This window comes from Hippoglossus stenolepis, chromosome 12, assembly GCF_022539355.2.
Source record: "Hippoglossus stenolepis isolate QCI-W04-F060 chromosome 12, HSTE1.2, whole genome shotgun sequence".
Lineage (NCBI taxonomy): Eukaryota > Metazoa > Chordata > Actinopteri > Pleuronectiformes > Pleuronectidae > Hippoglossus > Hippoglossus stenolepis.
In genome coordinates this window covers 1509223-1531700 of record NC_061494.1, presented here as the reverse complement: position 1 = coordinate 1531700, position 22478 = coordinate 1509223, and the positions used below count along the sequence as shown (strand labels likewise).

The window sequence follows — 22478 nt, the reverse complement described above, 5'->3', positions numbered from 1 at the left end:
GTCATGAAGTGAACATTGGGGGGGGGACCAAAATCTCACAACTCCTTATTAACGCAGCAGATGAATTTTGTATCTATTTTGTTATTTAAAACAATGTTTAATACTGTATTGTAAGTCTAATGTGTGCTTGGTAATATAAACATGTTTATGTGTATTTTATATAACTGTATATATTCATTTTTGATATTATTAAAAATACAATTGCATAAGTATATCAAATTATATAAAATATACACTACCGTTCAAAAGTTTGGGGTCACCCAGACAATTTCGTGTTTTCCATGAAAACTCACACTTTTATTTATCAAATGAGTTGCAAAATGAATAGAAAATATTAGGGATGCACCGATATGGAAATTCTTGGCCGATACCGATATTTAAAACAACAATCTAGCCGATAGCCGATACCGATATTTGTTTATTACTTGCATGTGGCCTTCTTGGTGTGTAACGCCGGTTTACACCGGCGCTGAAGCGCCGCCCGCGCGCGCAGCGTTATTCTCAAGCGCGCAGCCGCCTGGCTGTTCACACCGGACCCGCATTTCTCCGCGTCGGTCAGCCCGTGATTCTCCGCTTGTTGTTGTATGTAACCCGTTCAATGTCGGGTGTCGGGGGTAAATGACGTATTCTCCAAGCAAGCCTTTAGCCCCCCCCTCTCTCTCTTTTTATCTATATGACTGCTTGTGTGGCTGTAGTGGATGGGCAGAGGGGGACATTTAATTATGTGATTGGGAAAATTGGGAAAATTAAAACTCCAGGACAACAGAAGGGGAATACAAAGTATGGGATGCATATTTGATCATTTATATCATATCAAATATGTCATTTATATCGTTTAAAATCATTTTTCAGTCTGTTTCCTGGCGCGATACGCTCGCTCGCACGCCGAAACCATCGGTGAAGGGCGCTGGCGCGGCGGCGGCGCATCGCAGCCCATGAACCGCACAAAGGTTTAACAGGGGGATGGGAGGCGCCTGGCTTTCCTTGGCGCTGCGCTGCGCGGCCGGCTTCAGCGCCCGTGTGAACCCGGCGTCAGTGTACCATAATCTGGATGCCAGATTGGCAGGCTGCAGAAAACATACCAATGAATATCGGCCAATGTTATCAGTGAAAGTCAAGTTTATTACCGATACGCCGATAGCAGTAAACGAGGCGAATATCGGCCGCTACCGATATACGGCCGATACATCGGTGCACCACTAGAAAATATAGTCAAGACATTGACAAGGTTAGAAATAATGATTTTTATTTGAAATACTAATTTTGTTCTTCAAACTTTGCTTTCGTCAAAGAATGCTCCATTTGCAGCAATTACAGCATTGCAGACCTTTGGCATTCTAGCTGTTAATTTGTTGAGGTAATCTGTAGAGATTTCACCCCACGCTTCCTGAAGCACCTCCCACAAGTTGGATTGGCTTGATGGGCACTTCTTGCGTACCATACGGTCAAGCTGCTCCCACAACAGCTCAATGGGGTTGAGATCTGGTGACTGCGCTGGCCACTCCATTACAGACAGCATACCAGCTGCCTGCTTCTTCCCTAAATAGTTCTTGCATAATTTGGAGGTGTGCTTTGGGTCATTGTCCTGTTGTAGGAGGAAATTGGCTCCAATCAAGCGCTGTCCACAGGGTATGGCATGGCGTTGCAAAATGGAGTGATAGCCTTCCTTATTTAAAATCCCTTTACCTTGTACAAATCTCCCACTTTACCAGCACCAAAGCAGCCCCAGACCATCACATTACCTCCACCATGCTTGACAGATGGCGTCAGGCACTCTTCCAGCATCTTTTCACCTGTTCTGCGTCTCACAAATGTTCTTCTGTGTGATCCAAACACCTCAAACTTTGATTCGTCTGTCCATAACACTTTTTTCCAATCTTCCTCTGTCCAATGTCTGTGTTCTTTTGCCCATATCAATCTTTTCTTTTTATTGGCCAGTCTCAGATATGGCTTTTTCTTTGCCACTCTGCCTAGAAGGCCAGCATCCCGAGTCGCCTCTTCACTGTAGACGTTGACACTGGCGTTTTGCGGGTACCATTTAAAGAAGCTGCCAGTTGAGGACCTGTGAGGCGTCTATTTCTCAAACTAGAGACTCTAATATACTTGTCTTCTTGCTGAGTTGTGCACCGGGCCTCCCACTTCTCTTTCTACTCTGGTTAGAGCCCGTTTGTGCTGTTCTCTGAAGGGAGTAGTACACACCGTTGTAGGAAATTTTCAGTTTCTTCGCAATTTCTCGCATGGAATAGCCTTCATTTCTAAGAACAAGATTAGACTGGCGAGTTTCAGATGAAAGTTCTCTTTTCTGGCCATTTTGAGTATAATCGAACCCACAAATGTGATGCTCCAGATACTCAACTAGCTCAAAGGAAGGCCAGTTTTATAGCTTCTCTCACCAGCAAAACAGTTTTCAGCTGTGCTAACATAATTGCAAAAGGGTTTTCAAGGGTTTTCTAATCATCCATTAGTCTTCTAAGGCGATTAGCAAACACAATGTACCATTAGCACACTGGAGTGATAGTTGCTGGAAATGGGCCTCTATACACCTATGTAGATATTTCATTAAAAACCAGACGTTTCCACCTAGAATAGTCATTTACCACATTAACAATGTATAGAGTGTATTTCTGATTAATTTAATGTTATCTTCATTGAAAAAACCAGTGCTTTTCTTTGAAAAATAAGGAAATTTCTAAGTGACCCCAAACTTTTGAACGGTAGTGTACATAAATATATTTAAATTAGCATGTATACATTAGACCTAAGACATAAGACAGCAAACACATTAGGGCCCACAATGTGTTTGGATCTCTGTGTATGCTCGAAAACAGAAAAGCAAAGCCACAAGCAGCACACAAAATATGATGTATCCGCCGCTGTTTTTGATGTTGTGCTTAAAGTTAGGGCTAGCATTAGCTGGGACAGCGGAGCCGTATACAGACGTATACAGTGACGTCATGACGCGTCTCTTTAAACGGCACTGGCCTGTGGAAATGCAATTGCGAACCAGCACTAGCACCAGCCTGGTGCTAGTGCACATTAAACTCCGACATACACATTGTTAGTATGACTCATTGAAACCCAAACTATGTCACAGGTAATATGCTCAGAGCTCAATATGGTGTACAGTGTGATGCCTTTATGAAGAAAGAGAGAATACAAACAATAAGGTTTGCTACATGTTCTGTACATGCAGGACATATACTCACTGCACACACTTGCCTGTACAATGCCCTTCCTGGATGAGGTTTCTATGACCCCAAGCTGGTGCAGCTTCTTTATCTTTAAGGAAAAGGTTTAATGCATTTTTGCAAGCACGTGTTTCTCTGTCCTTGACTTTGCTGGCATATACAAAATTGCTAATAATTGAGCCACCTTGGAAAAATTGTGATTCTCAGACCTTCTCAGAATCTTCTAGGAAGATTTGCCATGGTGTCTATAAAGGGCTCTTTCACAGAATATCTGACCCTTCCTCAGAATGTCTCCATATTTCCCATTTATAACAGTAGACATATCATCTTGATGAAGGAAACGGCTAAGAAGTGGGTGCATTAGTTTTGGCACTTCCTGCTATCGGATGTTCTCTGACTACCTCTCTTTGTAGTTGTTTTCTGGACCTCTCTACATTTCATGTTGTTAATCACCTGCTTCCTCTTGGCCACTGACTTATTTGTTTTGCATCTTTTCTTTAGGTTTACCATCTCTTAGGTCTCTTAGGTCCTTAGCTTCTCCTCTGTGTAGAGCAACTTTGAAAAGAAGAAAGATAGCACAACAGATATATGGACCAATGAGGGCATATACCTCAGAGTAATCTTGCAAAAAGAGGAGAAAAAAAACACCATCTAAACTAAATCAGAGTTGTTATGGTGTCATGGACATTTACATGCTGAAGTGAGAATGGCTGTTCTCTTAGACATGACATCTAAAGAAGCGAATGGGGAACTGAAACTGTTTTCAGCAAGCCACAAGGTGGTTTTCCGGCTTGTCTCACACTTCTGACTTGACAAACACTTTTAAGATGATTTCACACTGATAACCGTCAACAACAAAAAATTGTTTGTCAGTAGTCCTCAACTAGGATACGTTTGGTTTTAAACAAGGTGAAAAATCATGATTGACAGCTGAGACTGACTCACAATTGGCTAACCATGTGCATCAGTGCAACATTTTTGAAGCAGGTCCATTCCTCGACTCCACAGACTCTTTGGGGATCTTTCATGTTGTCCGTCCTAAAATATAGTCTAAGGTGTGTATGTGTGCGTAAGTCTCTCTCTGTCTTTCTCTATCCCTTCAGGAACAGAGCGTCACTGCCTTTCCAGTCTGCAAGTACATTGAGGAGTTGAACCTTTATCTTAAAGAGCTTGGGTGGGAAAATGCCTTAACAGAGAATCATGCACAATGTTCAGAAGAAGCCAGGAATGCGAGTGTATCTTGGGCACATTGTATCCCTTTGCAAGCAGCACATACAGAGTGGGGGTCAACCTCAGTGATCTTGAAACCATGTCCAGTGCTTACCCTTGTCCATTGCAGGCTCCATGGCTGAAAGTGGTTCCGTTTTATAACTAGAAGCAGTGATCTGCCAGACACATTTTCACATGGAACAGCAGCACATCACTGTGGTATGAACCTGAAGAGAAAACTTGCTGTACAATTGCTGTATGTTGTGCAACACGTAGCACCAAGGGGATAGGAACACTGGTGTTGAACCTGTTCCCAGTTCAGCTCAAGTGGATCCCACATACAGATATTATTGCTTTTGAAAAGCAGCTTTAAATACATGTGTTGTCTCAGTTTGGGACAACACATGCATTTCATACTCGGTTATTTTAAATGTGCAAGTATTTTCACACTGAGAATGGCAACATGAGGTGCACTACACCTGTCTGGATGGTGAACTCATAACAGTCAAAAAGCTGACTATAAAAAAAACTATAGCTTTCTCATCCTCAACAGCTGCCAATTTGAACTTTTAGGGAATTTTGGAAGAGGAACCGTTGTTTTGCACTAGTGGTTTAATTTTCACATGGCGTGAAACAGGATACAAATGAGTATCATCAGCACACTGTCTACACTACTTGATAACAGTGTGTGGGTTTCTACTTCACACGTCTGCTCTGCTTATGCACCGGTCAGCCACAGTTCTTGTTTAAATAAAGACCATTCACAAATGTATCTTTGTATTAAGACATTTTATAAAAATTCAAAATCAACAGTTTGTAATAAAGTATCTTTGGAGTTAACTATACAAAGTTTGACATTGCAATGTAATAAAGTTGTCTATTGAACAGATACTTACCAATCATTTTTAAAAAGCATTTATTGATAACTCATTGACCACAGTTGGCTGGCTACCTGGATTTTGCTTTGATTATATATAATTTCATTCCTCAAACAGAAATACAAAACTGACATGTAATTGTAGTAGTGGTGCAAACTACATAGAAAAAAATGTAAAGTACCATAAATTGCCAAATTTACACACGTTACCAGTGCAACTACAAGCATGTGTGTGTCCAGTATCACCCAGCATAACGGCAGGCTAATACATCTAAATCCATAAATCCACATTCAGACTGAACAGGTGGCTTCGGAACATAGTGAACAGAGAATAAACAAAGCAGATTTAGTCTTTAGCCTAGAGGTCAAACAGGGATCTAAAAGACAGACTGAGCTTAACCATTCAAAATGGGGAACTCCTGTACAAAAAAATCAAAAACAACATCCTCTGGCTTTGAGCGGTGGCTGTTAACTGCTGATGGGACTGCACTGTAAGGTAAACCACAATCCACACAAAGAAAAAACAACATTTGAGAGCCGAATGATGTCTGTCTGAGAGTAGTTTCCCTGGGATGCATTCACTTATCAGTCCATGTGTCGATCAAACTAACATTCACGCAGCCATACGTGCATCCACCTTAACATATTGTTTGTTCTTTGGTACATTTACAGCATATCATCATCCTCTCCTCCGCCATACATGTCTGCCAGTTTCTTGAAGCGGGGTCCCCATTCGTTCAGGCAGTTGTAGTCCTGGTCTCCGCTGCTCGACGAGTTCAGTGAGGAGAGGCTTCCTGCATCAGAGCCACCGCCCTCATAGTCAAAAACCAGCAGGGAATCATAGGGGGGCGCTGTGGGGTCATTGTCGGCTGCCTTCAAATTCTGAGAGGGGAGCAGGGGATAAACAGTAGATTGTCACTCTATAGAATCCAACTTTAATATACAAACACTGCAGAATATAGTGGGTGAGATGATACAAGTATTCATCTATTTATAAAAATTAAAAATAAAAAAAATCACAAGACAAAAACATCTCCATGTACATTACATGGAAACAAAATGAGCATCAAGGGCAAGTTTTTTAACATCTTGTGCTGAACAGAATAAATTGTTCATCACTGAAACAGTTTTGAAAATGCTCCTGAGTGAAATTATAAATTATGATTTCATTCTTTCAAAGCAGTAATAATCAACCTATATAAGATGTTATGAATATGTTTGGAGAAGCTTTGACTCACATCATCAATGAAGTTGCCAATTTCCTCTGGGTTGGCAGGGCGAGGCCGGTACTGAGGAGCCGGCATGAAGTTTGGCATCACGTCGTTCCTGAACACCTCTGGCCGGTTGTCCAGACCACGGTGGAGAACACTCAGGTCATAGTCCTGACACAAAATACATGTCAGGGTTTTGCTTTGATTTCTGTTACATCACAGAAGGGACTATGTTCAATTATTTCCAAGCCTTCATCGCTACTGCATTGATTAGCTGGTTAGAAGTGTATCCTTACCTTTTGATGTGCTACTTTGATTATTTAAAGAACCACGTGACCGGAGACTGATTAAGAAATTAGACCAAACCTGCATCTTTCTTTACCTGATCGTCCTCTCCACCTCCCTCCTCGTCATAGTAATAGATGTTGTCTCTGATATCATCGTCCTGCAGAAGAGGCTCCTTCTTTTCTCCTCCTCTCCGTCTCGCAAACAGCAGTAGTAGCAGCACCAGCACTGAACAAAGAGCACAGAGGTTAATTCAACACACCCACATGATTAGGTCACCAGGTGTTAGCTGAGAAAGTAAAGTGAAGGTAAAGTGATGAGAGCACCATGGTCACTACTGGACCAACCATTTCAAAAGGACATGTTGTATACTTTTCATATCGCTTCAAATCACATCAAATGTGGATTAATCCATCACCTTAAATTGTTGCCAACAAAAGCATATTTTCACCAGCTTTGTCCATTACTGGAGGCTGTCAGGTCCTATATAACAAATGTTCTGATGCCCAAATGAAGAGCAAACATTGCATGAATTACTGAAACAGTCATAGCTTCTCCTGCTGCCTGTGTCATACAGAACAAATGATCACATCACCAGAAACACACAGCTGCAGGTTGAGATTCAAAGCTTTTCTTTGAGTTACACGTTAATGTTCTCACCTACAGTCCCTAGAATTTTGATATAAATCTTTTCAAATTGAACTAGAATCAAAGACTCACTGAGCAGCAACAGGATGCCTCCCAGTATTCCAAGAATCATGGGCAGGCTGCTCCCACCGGCAATTCGCCCTGAACAGGACACGATTTCACCTGTGCAGTCACACACTGTGGCCTGGACGGTGTTGTCCTGCTCCATGCCATCGTTGTCTGTAACCCTCAGGACCACAGTGTATTCTCCACTTTCCAGCTCAGTGCCTAAATTAAGTACGATGCCCGTTTCTGCAACAAAGAAGAAATGAGAAGAAAGTGTAGTTTATAACCGCTGCATTATTCCATGTCAATATATATATATCTCAGGAATCTTTAATTTAATCTAATTCCAGATTAATTTCCAAAGCAGCACTCATTTTGTTCCCACCAATTGCTTTAAGCTACACATTGACCATAACAAACATGCTACATTGTAAATAGGATGAGGTCTTCTTCTCTGGAACTGCTCACCCTCATGCTCAGAATAACCTCCTCAGTCGACTTTAATCATTCAAACCTCAGAAGTCAATTTCAAATCTATACTAAAGCATCTGACCTGAAAGTATTTCAAATTTTGGAGCTTACATTGCGTGGTACACAGCCTGGGAGGAAGAAGTGTTTGATAAATTCCATCAGTTATCATGAAATAGAACAGCACTAAAAGCACTGACACATGGTAGAAAAGTGTAGTCCCTTTCTTGATCAAGTTACATTTGTGGGTTTATTTTACAACAATCTAAAAACATGTCAAACAACAAGCCTGTTTGACGCATGGCGAAGTAGGTCGCAAGACCAAGGAACGCATTCTGAAGCTAGCAAGAGAGGCCACCTCCGTTTCTTTCCGCGGATCACAAATTCACTTTTTCCCAGATTTCAGCGCTGAAGTCTCCAGGAAGAGAGCTGCATTTATCCCAGTGAAGTCGCAACTTAAAAATGCTGGATTCAACTACAGGATGCTGTTCCCTGCCAAGCTCCAGGTTACCGACAAGGACAGACAGGAGAAGCTTATTTTTCTCGCCCCCGACGAAGCTGTCTTGTGTGTGGAAAGACGTACAGGCAATAAAACACCTGGGCCAGATGGCTTTACCTCAGACTTCTATAAAAAATTTGCACCTGAACTATCCCCACTGCTTCAAGCCATGTTTAATGAATCCTTGTCTGAAGAGCTTCCACCAACCCTACGACAAGCTGCTATTACACTTATCCCTAAAAAAGGTAAAGACCCACTACAGTGCGCTTCTTATCGCCCTATCTTTTTACTGAATGGCGATTATAAAATTCTGTCTAAAATCCTAGCCGCTAGACTGGAGAAGTTACTACCACACATAATATCCAAAGATCAAATAGGTTTTATTTTAAATAGACACTCTAGCTCAAACTTGAGAAGACTCCTAAATATCGTGTATTCCCCTTCAGCCCTTGTTCCTGAAATGGTGATTTCACTTGACGCCGAAAAGGCGTTCGATCGAGTTGAATGGAACTACCTGTTCTCAGTGCTCAAGCAATTTGGATTTGGTGAAGCTTTTATATCCTGGATAAAACTTTTATATGCTCAACCCTTGAGCATATAACAAGAACCCTAACAAGCCGCAGTAGTTACCAACGGTCAGCAGTCTGAATATTTTTCCCTGGGTAGAGGGACCCGCCAAGGCTGTCCCCTGTCGCCCCTCCTCTTCGCCATTGCAATAGAGCCGTTAGCCATTGCCCTTAGGCAATCGGATGAGTTTTCAGGCATAGTGCGAGGTGGACTTACTCACAAGTTATCCCTCTATGCAGATGACTTGCTATTATATACATCTAACCCTATAACTGCAGTTCCCTCAATTGTCAACACTCTAAATCAGTTTGGGAAAATATCTGGCTACAAAATTAATCTCCAGAAGAGTGAAATGTTCCCTCTCAATCAGGCAGCCTCTCAAATTTCCCCATCACATTTCCCATTCAAAGTAGTTAAGAAGGGATTTAAATACCTTGGAGTAGAAATCACGCCCACTTTTCCACTGCTATTTATAAAGAACTTTGGAGTGCTCTTGGAAAAGTGTAAACAAGATATGGTGAGATGGTCTAGCCTGCCACTCTCCTTAGTCGGCCGAGTTAACCTAATTAAAATGATTGTGCTACCAAAATTTCTTTACCTCTTCCAAAACATTCCCATCTTGATAAGGAAAATTTTTTTTAAAACTTTGGACCGATGCATAGCATCCTTCATCTGGAATGGTAAATCACACAGGATTAAAAGGCAATCGCTTGAAAGACCCAAAGGGCTTGCTGGCATAAATGTTCAAAGTAACATGATGTTATTTTCATCAGTTTTCTCTTACATGACTTTCTGTTTGCGTGTAATGTTGGGGAAAGAAGCAATGTACTGCACCACGTCACCGTCAACAGGAAGGTTCTCCGGTTTTGACACAAACTTTTCAACTGGTTCAAAGACTGCTTCGTTGACATCCTGCACGTTCACCACCACTGTGGCTGTGGCAGTGGGCAGTGGAGTAACAAATGGAATGTCATTCTCCACTGCAACCAACAGAGTGTGCTTGCTGATCATTTCAAAGTCAAGACCCTGGTTGGATGGAGGAAACAGTACATTCATTTATCAGATAACGATCTAACATGTTGTTCTGCTGTAAAACACAAACTTGTTCTAAAAGAGTAAGCCACTTGAACACTGCTACTTCATTACTGCAACAGGTCACAGAAGAGTACATGTATATTTATATGCTTTTTGATGCTTTTCTAGTCTTAACGACCACTCAAAAGGCTTTAAACTATAAATCATACAAATTCATCAAATTCTCACACATTCATTTCTGCGCCTTCATGCAAACTAGCTACATACTATCACATCGCATTCACACTCCATCAGGGTCATTTAGGGTAGAGTGTCTCGCCCAAAGAGGCATGCGTACTGGAGGAGCCAGGGATCAACCCAACCGTGATCCACACTGAGCATAAAGACTCTCAACAGAATCTCTATGGAAAGTTTCTATAATCTTGTGGAGTTGAGGGAGGAACTACCCAGTATAGGTGTAGTGTTCCAAATAAAAGTGTTCACAGATATCTCTAATCTTTGATATTGTGGCTTGTTTGAGAATTCATGCTTTAGGTCCTACCTTGGCAGTAGTAATGATCCCTTCGTGTTTGTTACTTCCTGTTGTGACTGTGAACAGGCCTCCAGGATCACCATCAACAATCTTGAATTTGGCGTTCCAGGCTGGTGAATGTGGCTCATCACCATCTGTTACTGCCATCGTAATGACCAGAGCGTCCACTCTATTTTCTGCTACTGTTGCCTCATACTGTGAGAAAGCAAGGGATATGTTGAAAAAAGTATAGTTCCCTGACATAAAGGTTTATTTCTTAAAGATACCCTCCTACATCGATATCTGAGTTTCAATTTGATTTGTTCTCACATGTGAAAAGTATAAATGTAAAAGAATTACTATCCAATCATGTCGTAGACATTCAGAACCTAAACTGAGATCCGATAAAATGGAAAACAATCATTGTTTGTTGCTCATCACCAAAAAAGATGATGATCAGCTACGTTCTCCAGCAGTAGCCTTACAGTTGACCATGTATGAAGTCAATGTTCATCAAGCCCAGGTGACTTGCTGTGATTGTAAAGATGTTTGTACTTGTACTACATGTCTGCATGATGGCTGCAGATTTACAGTTGATTTCCTAATCATTTTTAAAACACTGTACTGTATTTCAGACAGAAGAAAAAAGAAAAAGAAAAAAAGCACACTGCTTGGTGACAAGTAGACATCCTTGCAAAGCTGTGATTGAACTGTTTGTATGTTTTACTTACAGAGGACTGAGTGAAAGCTGGAGGGTTGTCATTGCTGTCTGTTACAGTGATGATTACTTTGGCATTTCCAGTCAACCCATTTCCCTCCATGTCTGCTGCCTCTATCACCAGAGTGTGCTTTGGGTATTTCTGTTGGGGAGACATACAATTAGTGTAACTCATCAAATGGACAGCTTAAACACTCTGCTATCATTCTCTGATCATAAAACACTAAATCTGTACCAGGTCTGACATAGTGATGAAAAGGTAATACTAATCTCATTGCTCTGTCCTTTGTCCAAATACCTGCAAAACAAACTTTGTTTTTGTGTTCCACCCATGTTAAACAATGTGATGGAAATTCATCTTGAGATTTGAAATAATGAAATTCTCAGATTGGAGTTGCCTTTGAGTCTTTATAATAGTAAGCTCTGCAGAGGTTACACAACAAGCACGGGTGCTCAAAATGGAACTGGCCGCAAGTCCACAAAGCCAGAACTTAGGTAGACAGTAAACAGGTAGACAGTATCACAGCAGTTAGACACCTGGTCAGGGGGATTTCCAATACCTTAGACACTGGTCAGTTGAATTTTCCACTACACTTCCCCCTTTGATCATCAATAAAAATATGATCACTAACAAAAAATAATCAAGAAACATCATAATCAACATCATAATCATTGAAGAATATCGACGAGTCTTCAACCCTGGTACTTTGCGTACGTACAGGGTCACATCCACCATGGAGAGGTTCTAGAACATCGATGCATGGTGGGGAGGTGCAATAGGTAGCCGCTGCTGTTTTTGTGGAAAGAAAAAAGTTCTTTTCCTGTAATTGATCAAGCATTTAAAATGAAAATGGAAGGAAATCAGGTCAAACATCATCATCTCATTAACCATTATCAAAATTTAACATACTGCATTGATTGGCAAAAGTAACTCATATTAAAATGTAATAAAACGTTAAATGTCAACATACAGTATATCTAAGGTTGAAAATATCCAGTAAAAACTTTTTTAATTCTTGCTTGGAAGTAAAATTGATTCAGTATGTACAAAGTTGATAAAGTAACTCACATCAACCTTAAAAATTCACAGAGATTCAAATTAAAGCATCATAAAATATGAAGTTGAAAGGATAATTGCAGTAGCTGTTTTTGTCTAGTGAAATCACTCAGAAACACATAAGGAAGCTGGGGGGAGAAAATAACATTAAAAAACCTAAAATTGAGTATCGTCATCAGAACCATCTGTTCTGTCAATGTCCAGTTAGGGAGGGATGGGGAATAAGTTACGGATCAAGGGGACCTGAATCACTTCTCTTGTGTCTAGTCAAATTTGCATGTGCTGGATGGTTCTGAGAGGACACCGTAGGAAAAGACAGTTCGTTAGATCATTAGAGACTTTTACAGGAGTGCATCTAGACAGAATAATGTGCAAAACAATAATAGAGGAGATCATGAGTAACACGTATAGCGAGCCTCTCAGGCCACACAACCCTGGATGTCGAAATGGATGCCATGGCCTGTCCATGGCCTCAGTTGTCAGGCAGATTTATTCTGTGCTGTGGCAGAACGCTCGTGTGGTTAATCATACAGCACTCTCGGTGCTTCTCAACCTGTGGAAGTATCAGTGTGTGTGCTTTGAGTTGAAGGCGTCAGCTGGTCAGATGGAGCTGGTACTCATTTGCAGTGGCTGGCGTGGATCCAGGTGGCTCTTTCAGCAACTTTCACTGCTGTGTGGGTTGTGAGCAGTACCTGGTAGGGCTCTTGCCACCTGTTTCCTGATGTCTGAAAGAGAAGAAGTCAGGTTAGAGAAATAGGACAACATATCATGATCACACAAGTCTGTGGATGGAAGCGGAGAAGACGGAGGATCCACACCAATGTGGGGAGGAGTTGCAAAAAGAATCTCATAAAGTGAAAGATTAGATCTGGTTCGTTTTCTCATCCTCATGTACATCAGCACCAGAGGCAGGACTGTTGTCTATGCGAGACCTGTGTCTTCACAGCATTTTGCTAGTTTAGTTTTGAGTGTGTCGTTCTCTCGTTCCACAGTTCCACCACTGGCTGGATGATATGCACAGTGTGTTCGCACATCCATAGTTAGATGAGAACTGAGTTGTTTGACAGCTTCGTTTACGAAGTGTCTGCCATTGTCACTGGAAATTCTGCTAGGAATTCCCCATTGTGGAATAATGTCTCTTAACAATGCAAAATGGCAGACAGAAGATCTGTGATGAGACCGTGGTGTGCTATCTTTTTACCAGAAGATGTGAGGAAGTTTCTGTGTTGCCAAAGGGCGCCAAAATCATGAGTTACACCGAACGCATATCTGGAGTCAGTGTAGACTGTGAGTGTTTTACCAGTAGCCAATTTGCATGCTTCCGTGAGTGCAATGAGCTCTGCTGCCTGGGCTGAGAGGTGATGAGGAAGAGAACTCGAGAGGAGAACTTCGTTATCTGAACAAACAGAAAAACCAACACAGTTAGTACCAGAGACAGGGTCACGTGAGGCGGACCCATCGACATACAGAATCAAGTCAGAGTTAGAAAGAGGTTCGTCAGAGAGGTCAGGTCGTGGGGAACACTGGACTTGAAGTTCAGCCACACAGTTGTGTTCTTCCCCGTCATCCGGAAGCGGAAGAAGTGTGGCTGGGTTCAAAGTTGAACATCGTTTCACTGTGATGTTGGGCATGTCAAGAAGACCAGTGTGATACCACAACCAGCGAGCAGCAGAGAGATTTGAGGTCTTCTGTTCTGTAAGAATGAGAGACACAGCATGAGGAACAAGGAGTGTCAAGTCAGAGTAACCTACTATGTCTCGTGAGGCAAGGACAGCTTTTTCACAGGCGGCCACTGCACGCAAACAACGTGGAAGGCCAGCTGCCACCGGATCAAGTTTGGCGGAGAAGTAGGCGACAGGGCGATATTTGTCACCATGAGACTGAAGGAGGACAGAAGTCATGCAGCGGTCTCTCTCATCCACAGCCTGAACAAAAGGTTTGTCAGGGTTAGGGAGAGCAAGAGTGGGAGATTGCTGCAGCGTCTTCTTCAGTGTGACAAATGCCTCGTCTGCCTCTGGAGTCCAAACGACACGTTCGTGAGGAGTGAGTGATTTGCCATGGTACAGAGCACCTAAAGGGGCTTCAAGAAGAGCAAAGTCAGGAATGAACGTTCTACGATGAATGACATGAGTTGTTTCTTCGTCAAGAGTTTAGGCATGTTAACAATAGCTTCTACTCTCTTATCAGACAGGGATTTGCCATCTTTGGTGACGACATGACCCAGAAATGTGACAGTTTGTTGAACAAACTAGTTTGCTGAGGCTGACATTATGGCCCTCACGAGCCAGATGTCTCAGCAAAGCGATCGTATCTGTTTCACATTGCTCCTGTGTGGGACTGGCAACTAGTAGATCATCAACATACTGCAAGAGAACTGAACCCAGAATGAGGATGAGGGATTCAAGACTGTTCCTGAGAACCTGATTGTATAATGATGGAGATTCACAGTAGCCTTGACATAGGCATGTGAACGTGTAGGCCTTGTTTTCAAAATGAAAAGCTAACTAGTACTGGCTGTCCCTGTGGACAGGAACACTAACAAAAAGCAGTTGGATAAGTCTAAACCAAAACCACGCTGCATTAGGCGGAATTTGGGAAAGCAGCGTGTATGGGTCGGGAACAATATGCGATCGAGCAATTACAGCATCATTCACAGCCTTCAGATCCTGCACAAACCGCCACTCAGTAGGTTGACCTTTGTCTCTGATCTTCTTAACTGGGAACAGTGGAGTGCGGACCGGTGAATCAGGGCAGGGGACAATTACACCAGCCTGCAAAAAGGATTCAAAAACAGGACGTATCCCCTCCACTGCTTCCTGTCTGAGTGGATATTGTTGTTTACATGGCCTGTAATCAGATTTTGGAGTGATTTTGACTGGATCACAGTTTCTGATGAGGCCCACATCATATTTGTCCTTTGCCCACAGTGTTTCAGGCAGATCTGAAAGTAAAGGCGAAACATCAGAGGGGTTGGACAACATTGCATAAGAATGAAGGTGATTTTCAGTCACAACAAATGAGCGTGTGGCTGGAGAACAGAAGGTTGGAGACATTTTTAGATCAAATGCACTCAGACTGGGTGAATATATTACGTCAGGCGTGGCTGTGGGTTGCCAATCAACGGCAGCCTGGCATGATCTGACAAATGGGCCTAAGTCTTGCCACTGGTCATCATGGGACTTGGAGAGTGAGATGTGAGGGCTGGAATTCGAGACGCGAAACAGTGCCATCTGTTGGTCAGTGAGTGAGACGGAAGCTGCACTTCTGGAACCAGACCAAAAAATATTGGACACTTTCAGAGAATCATCAGGAAAAGGCAAAAACAGAGATTCATAAACGTGATCTGCTGTGTCTGTCACAGCAATGCAGTGAAGTGCAATGCAGTGAATCAGTGTGCATAAAATCTGAAAAAAGGGATGTCGAGAGACCCTGACCTGGAGAGCAGATCAGTGGAGGCATTTATAGGAAGTTGCCACTGATATACAAGCAGCTGCTCATGTGTGGTCTGTGACATTGTGAAGAAGAATTGTGCGTAACTGTCACTCCATCAGGGGAGGATACTAAATTGAGGCCTAACACCATCATTAAATCTCTTTCTAATAGATTAATTGGGCAACAGGGAGACAACAGAAAATCATGTTCAAACCTTATGGGATGTTTGTCAAACCGAGCGGCACATTTTAGAGGTTTTGTGAAATTTTCTTTTACATTGGCACCGCTGGCACCTTGAGAGAATATAAAGCGACCACTCATCTCAGGAGATGTGGGCAAATCTGACATCCTAACCACAGAATAACCTGCACCAGAGTCAACCATGAAATTAAGTTTGTGACCGTTAACACACAGTTCGAGTTGAGGCATTTTCTTAAAAGCATCACTATTGTACTTAACATAAGAACCACAAAGTTGTGTTTGCTCTGGTGTATGTGTGTGTGTGTGTGTGTGTGTGCGGTTAGTTTAGTAAGCTAGCGATTTCTTCATTGCTTTAGCTTCTGTGTGTGTGAGGTTAGAATTGCAAGCATTTTCTTCATTGCAGTGGCATGTATGTATCTGTGTTTCACTTCCCTTTCTCTGATCCTTGGCGGGTATATTGGTCGTCTCCCCCCCGTCTGCCCCTCCTCACTTTCTGTAGTTCAGTCGGCAGTGAAAGTTCTTGTCTCCCCGTCCTCTCGCCGTTGGGGGCAGTTCTTTGCCCAGTGTCCTTTTTGTCTGCAGATTAAACACTCATCTCTGGCAAGTGGGGGTCGTCGAGAGAAACCTCTCCCACGGCCACGTCCGCGACCGCGCCCCTCTCTTCCTGGTTCAGTGAAGTTGGCTCTGCTATCAGCGTTATCTTGTCTGTGTGGCCTTGACAGGGCTGACACAGCCTGCATCATGGTTAGCTGTGCTTTCTGGAGTTGTTTATCCTTTTTCTGCTGAGCTTTGTCTTTGGTTTCTTTGTGTTGATGTTCAGCATGTTCAGAATGACATCTGACCTCAGTCAAGCGAGCATCCTCAAGCCCGATGCAGGTGTGGCCTGCGTCTGCCCGTAGTGGGGGGAGCAGACCATTCAGGAAGGCCTGTTTCAGATGTGTTTCATAAGCCCCTGGCTCGTTGCCAAGGGTGTCAGGTATGGGGATGCCTCTGTGTTGATTAAACAGGACGGTCAGACGTGTGAGGAAATCTCCTACGGTTTCACCTGGTTGTTGTTTGCACCCCGTTATTTTGGACATGTCAATTTTATTGGGGAAGGCGGTCCTCAGGGCGTTGAGGAGTGTGTTGAGAGCGTTGACGTATGCTGCATTAACCGCATCATCCCAGTCTGGTGAAGTCAGACTGAGGTCTCCCCCACAGTGCTGACATATCTTTGCAAAGTCAGTGGGGCCTAAAGATGAGGAAGAGGTGGCGTCATCATTCAGTCCTCCCGCTGCCCCGTCTCCATAGACTGGGAGAGTGGTGGGTGGAGTCTGAGATGGACCTGATCGTTGATTGGTGGAGTCTGGTCTCTGCACATCATATGGAGGAGTGTTTTGTCGTAGGTGAGGAGGAAGGCAGGCGTCGAGGAGAGGACTGCCACACCCTGTAATGGAGAATACAGAGATCTATATGATTTCTTTTCAACTTTCTCAGTTTCCTTCTTATCAACCTTAGCCATCTGTTTAAATGTTTGTTTTCTGTCCCTACACTCTGCCTCTTTTTCCCACATTTCAAGACACTTTCTTATTATCTTCTGTCTTTCCACATTGCGACCTTGATTTATTTATTTTTTTATTTTTTTCTCTTATTTATTTATTTTTTTTTTTTTGTTGCTTTTTAATTCTTCCTCTTTCTCGAGGAGTTTCTCTTAAATTATTTTTTGACACTGAATGACCCGTTATGAGGAAAAGCAAAGTCTCTGGACCATATTGGAAGAAATGTCACACTTTCCCGTCCTCACTCTTGCAACCATAAAGCCCACCATTTGGACTTTCTGGGTTCTGAAGTCCCTGACTTCCCTTGTTACCCATCCTTATCAATTAAGTGTATGAAATCGTGCACATCTACAATTTCCCTTGAACACTCAATTTAAGACGTGGACGTCTCCACGAATCCTTGTTTCTTTCTCCGGCAAAACAGGAAAAAAGCCTTCAACAAGGATGATTGCCACAAGGACGAGTCAGATTAACATCATTAATCCACAATAATCCAGAGAGAATGACTAATACACCCGTTCCAAATAAAACCCTTTAAATGTATTATTTCTTATGTTTGATTTTGTATTTGAGAAATCATCTAAACAGTCATGAAAATCTGAATTTCAACATCTCACCAGATATAAGATGACCAAAGAGAGGTCTTTGGATCCCTGTGAAGAAGGTCCGGAACCCAAGTTATTTCGGCCCTCTCTTCTCTTAACTGTTGGAGGTAGAGGCAGAAGATTTTCTCTCCTGGGTGATCAGCCACCGAAAACTTCTCGGGTCCAGACGATCTTTCAAGGGATCCTGTTCGTGACGCCAAGTTTGTGATGGAAATTCATCTTGAGATTTGAAATAATGAAATTCTCAGACTGGAGTTGCCTTTGAGTCTTTATAATAGTAAGCTCTGCAGAGGTTACACAACAAGCACGGGTGCTCAAAATGGAACTGGCCACAAGTCCACAAAGCCAGAACTTATACAAAGAGGCGTTTCATAAAACATAATATGAAAAAAGACATGAAAGACATGAGATCATCTGTGTCTGTCCGTCCACTGTAGCAGTTGGAAGAAAAACATCACCAAATAAGGGCATGCACCCTGTTTGTCAAGGTCATAGCAGTGAGACACTGCCAAATAAGGGTTCCATCCTGTCAGGTAGACAGTATCACAGCAGTGAGACACCTGGTCAGGGGGATTTCCAATACCTTAGACACTAGTCAGTGCAATTTTCCACTACAACACTTTCAGAAAATCATTAGGAAAAGGCAAAAACAGAGATTCATAAACGTGATCTGCTGTGTCTGTCACATGTGAAGTGCAATGCAGTGAATCAGTGTGCATAAAATCTGAAAAAAGGGGTGTCGAGAGAGTGTGACGTGGAGAGCGGATCAGTGGAGGCATTTATAGGAAGTTGCCACTGATATACAAGCAGCTGCTCATGTGTGGTCTGTGACATTGTGAAGAAGAATTGTGCGTAACTGTCACTCCATCAGGGGAGGATACTAAATTGAGGCCTAACACCATCATCAAATCTCTTTCTAATAGATTAATTGGGCAACAGGGAGACAACAGAAAATCATGTTCAAACCTTATGGGATGTTTGTCAAACTGAGCGGCGCATTTTAGAGGTTTTGTGAAATTTTCTTTTACAGTGGCACCGCTGGCACCTTGAGAGAATATAAAGCGACCACTCATCTCAGGAGATGTGGGCAAATCTGACATCCTAACCACAGAATAACCTGCACCAGAGTCGACAATGAAATTAAGTTTGTGACCGTTAACACACAGTTCGAGTTGAGGCATTTTCTTAAAAGCATCACTATTGTACTTAACATAAGAAGCACAAAGTTGTGTTTGCTCTGGTGTGTGTGTGTGTGTGTGCGGTTAGTTTAGCAAGCGATTTCTTCATTGCTGGAGCTTTTGTGTGTATGTGCGGTTAGAATTGCAAGCGTTTTCTTCATTGCTTTGGCATGTATGTGTGTGTTTCACTTCCCTTTCTCTGATCCTCGGCGGGTAGATTGGTCGTCTCCCCCCGTCTGCCCCCTCCTCACTTTCTGCATTTCAGTCGGCAGTGAAAGTTCTTGTCTCCCCGTCCTCTCGCTGCTGGGGGCAGTCCCTTGCCCAGTGTACAGAGAAGCCTCGCCCACGGCCACGTCCGCGCCCCTCTCTTCCTGGTTCAGTGAAGTTGGCTCTGCTATCAGCGTTATCTTGTCTGCATGGCCTTGACAGGGCTGACACAGCCTGCATCATGGTTAGCTGTGCTTTCTGGAGTTGTTGATTCTTTTTCTGCTGAGTTTTGTCTTTGGTTTCTTTGTGTTGACGTTCAGCATGTTCAGCATGACGTCTGACCTCTGTCAAGCGAGCATCCTCAAGCCCAATGCAGGTGTGGCCTGCGTCTGCCCGTAGGAAGGCCTGTTTCAGATGTGTTGCATAAGCCCCTGGCTCGTTGCCAAGGGTGTCAGGTATGGGGATGCCTCTGTGTTGATTAAACAGGACGGTCAGACGTGTGAGGAAATCTCCTACGGTTTCGCCTGGTTGTTGTTTGCACCCCGTTATTTTGGACATGTCAATTTTATTGAGGAAGGCGGTCCTCAGGGCGTTGAGGGGAGGACTGCCACACCCTGTATTGGAGAATACAGAGATCTATATGATTTCTTTTCAACTTTCTCAGTTTCCTTCTTATCAACCTTAGCCATCTGTTTAAATGTTTGTTTTCTGTCCCTACACTCTGCCTCTTTTTCCCACATTTCAAGACACTTTTTATTGTCTTCTATGTATTTCCACATTGTGACCTTGACTTTTTTCTTGCTTTTTAATTCTTCCTCTCTCTCGAGGAGTTTCTCTCTTAAAAGTTTAATTTTTTCGACACTGAATGACCCGTTATGAGGAAAAGCAAAGTCTCTGGACCATATTGGAAGAAAATGTCACACTTTCCCGTCCTCACTCTTGCAACCATAAAACGCACCATTTGGACTTTCTGTATGAAATCGTACTCATCCACAATTTCTACATCCTAATCAATTAAGTGTATGAAATCGTACTCGTAGGCAGAAGATTTTCTCTCCTGGGTGATCAGCCACCGAAGACTTCTCGGGTCCAGACGATCTTTCAAGGGATCCTGTTCGTGACGCCAAGTTTGTGATGGAAATTCATCTTGAGATTTGAAATAATGAAATTCTCAGACTGGAGTTGCCTTTGAGTCTTTATAATAGTAAGCTCTGCAGAGGTTACACAACAAGCACGGGTGCTCAAAATGGAACTGGCCGCAAGTTCACAAAAGCCAGAACTTATACAAAGAGGCGTTTCATAAAACGTAATATGAAAAAAGACATGAAAGACATGAGATCATCTGTGTCTGTCCGTCCGCTGTAGCAGTTGGAAGAAAAACATCACCAAATAAGGGCATGCACCCTGTTTGTCAAGGTCATAGCAGTGAGACACCGCCAAATAAGGGTTCCATCCTGTCAGGTAGACAGTATCACAGCAGTTAGACACCTGGTCAGGGGGATTTCCAATACCTTAGACACTGGTCAGTTGAATTTTCCACTACATTGGCTTATGCCTTCTTCAGGGTGTATTTTAAAGTGTCAAGTCTATTTAAATAAAGGCCTTTTTATTCAGTGCCTGGACATGGATTCTACATGCCATTATTCTGTTTTTAAATTTTTTTACATATTCCCTTCCATGGGCACCAGTGGGTTGAGGGACCCCAGTAGCGATCCTGCCACATCTTTCTTTTACATATAGATGCAGTTGACTTATCCTTCCATCATAAAAGCTATCTCATTAATATTCATTTTGAAGGTTACTGGTAATTGTGATGGGTATCTCCATCCAATGTGGGGGCGAAAGAGCTTCTCCAATACTCCTCCATCAGCATTGAAAGAAATGGATCAGTGTCCTAGCTCAGTGATCCTGTCTCTGTGTGCAGATGGGCTCAAGGATGAAAGCATTCAACACATATTTCTCAATGCTGAAATTAGAGCATTTGTTGCTGGTCTGTTTCTCTCAATATTCAGTCTATTGTAGCATAATATTAGCCTTAATACATGCAGAGACACTGCCTTACATCAGGCTTAAATTCTCCATCATTATGTGTTTGAAGGATTAGAGAGAGTTCACTTAGAGAACATGTCCTTTCTCACCAAATCCAACTGCCAATTGTGAAAGAAATACACAGCTACTTCAGTTAAGTGAAAAAGGTAATACTGTGCTTTAAAAATGTTCCATTACAAGTGAAAGTCATGTTAATAGGATGTTTTCATTAGTGTGTAATCACTTAAAATTGTTGTGATTTGGTTAACTTAGAATGAGCCCTTTTTATCCACATCAAGAGCAAGTCCATTTCCTCTTCTGAATCCACCAAGTTACATAGTAGTTTACATTTCTACAGTAACCCAGAATGGACAATCCAAACAATAGCTCTAGAGAGGGCATTTCACAATTTAATGTTAAATGAAGGTCACCATAGATTCTCCTACATACTAAAAAGGGGTGTCTGGTATTCAGATAATTAACATAACAAAAACAACCACCACAAGGAACACCATGGTCATGTCCTCCAATTATACATTTATTATAGTTTTTAACTTCATATTCTTAAAAGAAAACGTGATTTATGGGCTAATTTAAAAATCAGTTTCAAGTTAAAACCTGAGCTTGTTGTGTGGATATAGTAACCCAAATCTAATATGAGAAAATAATACTAACATTGGGTCAAAAATAATTCTGTATACCATTTATCTAGATTTGTTTTGGCTCAGAATTTACAATTTAAGCAAATGACCAACCAATGATAACAAATTGAATTTAACTACATCAAATATAGAAGTTCAAATAACTCATAACTTTCTTAAATCGTGTCTACAGTCCTGACTGTTTTTAGAGTTTTGGCTATTTGGAAGCAGTAATGTGTAGGTAAGGTGTCACTGCATTAATTAGTAAAGGTAAAAACGTATGTAACTACAATCTCTGTCTGTGTAAAGAAAAAAGTAACTACAGCTGTT

The 22478-nt window shown here is 42.3% G+C and overlaps 2 protein-coding genes across 2 annotated transcripts in view; one reads left to right on the top strand and one right to left on the bottom strand.

The window, feature by feature from the left end:
* Positions 1-22478, top strand: part of rasgrp3 (RAS guanyl releasing protein 3 (calcium and DAG-regulated)) — a 102645-nt gene that overhangs the window by 69208 nt on the left and 10959 nt on the right.
* The window catches only part of LOC124851067 (B-cadherin-like), a 44342-nt gene continuing 27035 nt past the window's right edge, over positions 5172-22478 (bottom strand). The window contains exons 13-16 of the mRNA XM_047342424.1: positions 7491-7709; positions 6868-6998; positions 6513-6656; positions 5172-6156 (exon numbers count right to left, since the gene is read on the bottom strand). Coding sequence (XP_047198380.1) covers positions 5941-6156; positions 6513-6656; positions 6868-6998; positions 7491-7709 — 710 coding nt within the window. The 3' untranslated portion in view covers positions 5172-5940. The remainder of the gene's footprint in view (positions 6157-6512; positions 6657-6867; positions 6999-7490; positions 7710-22478) is intronic.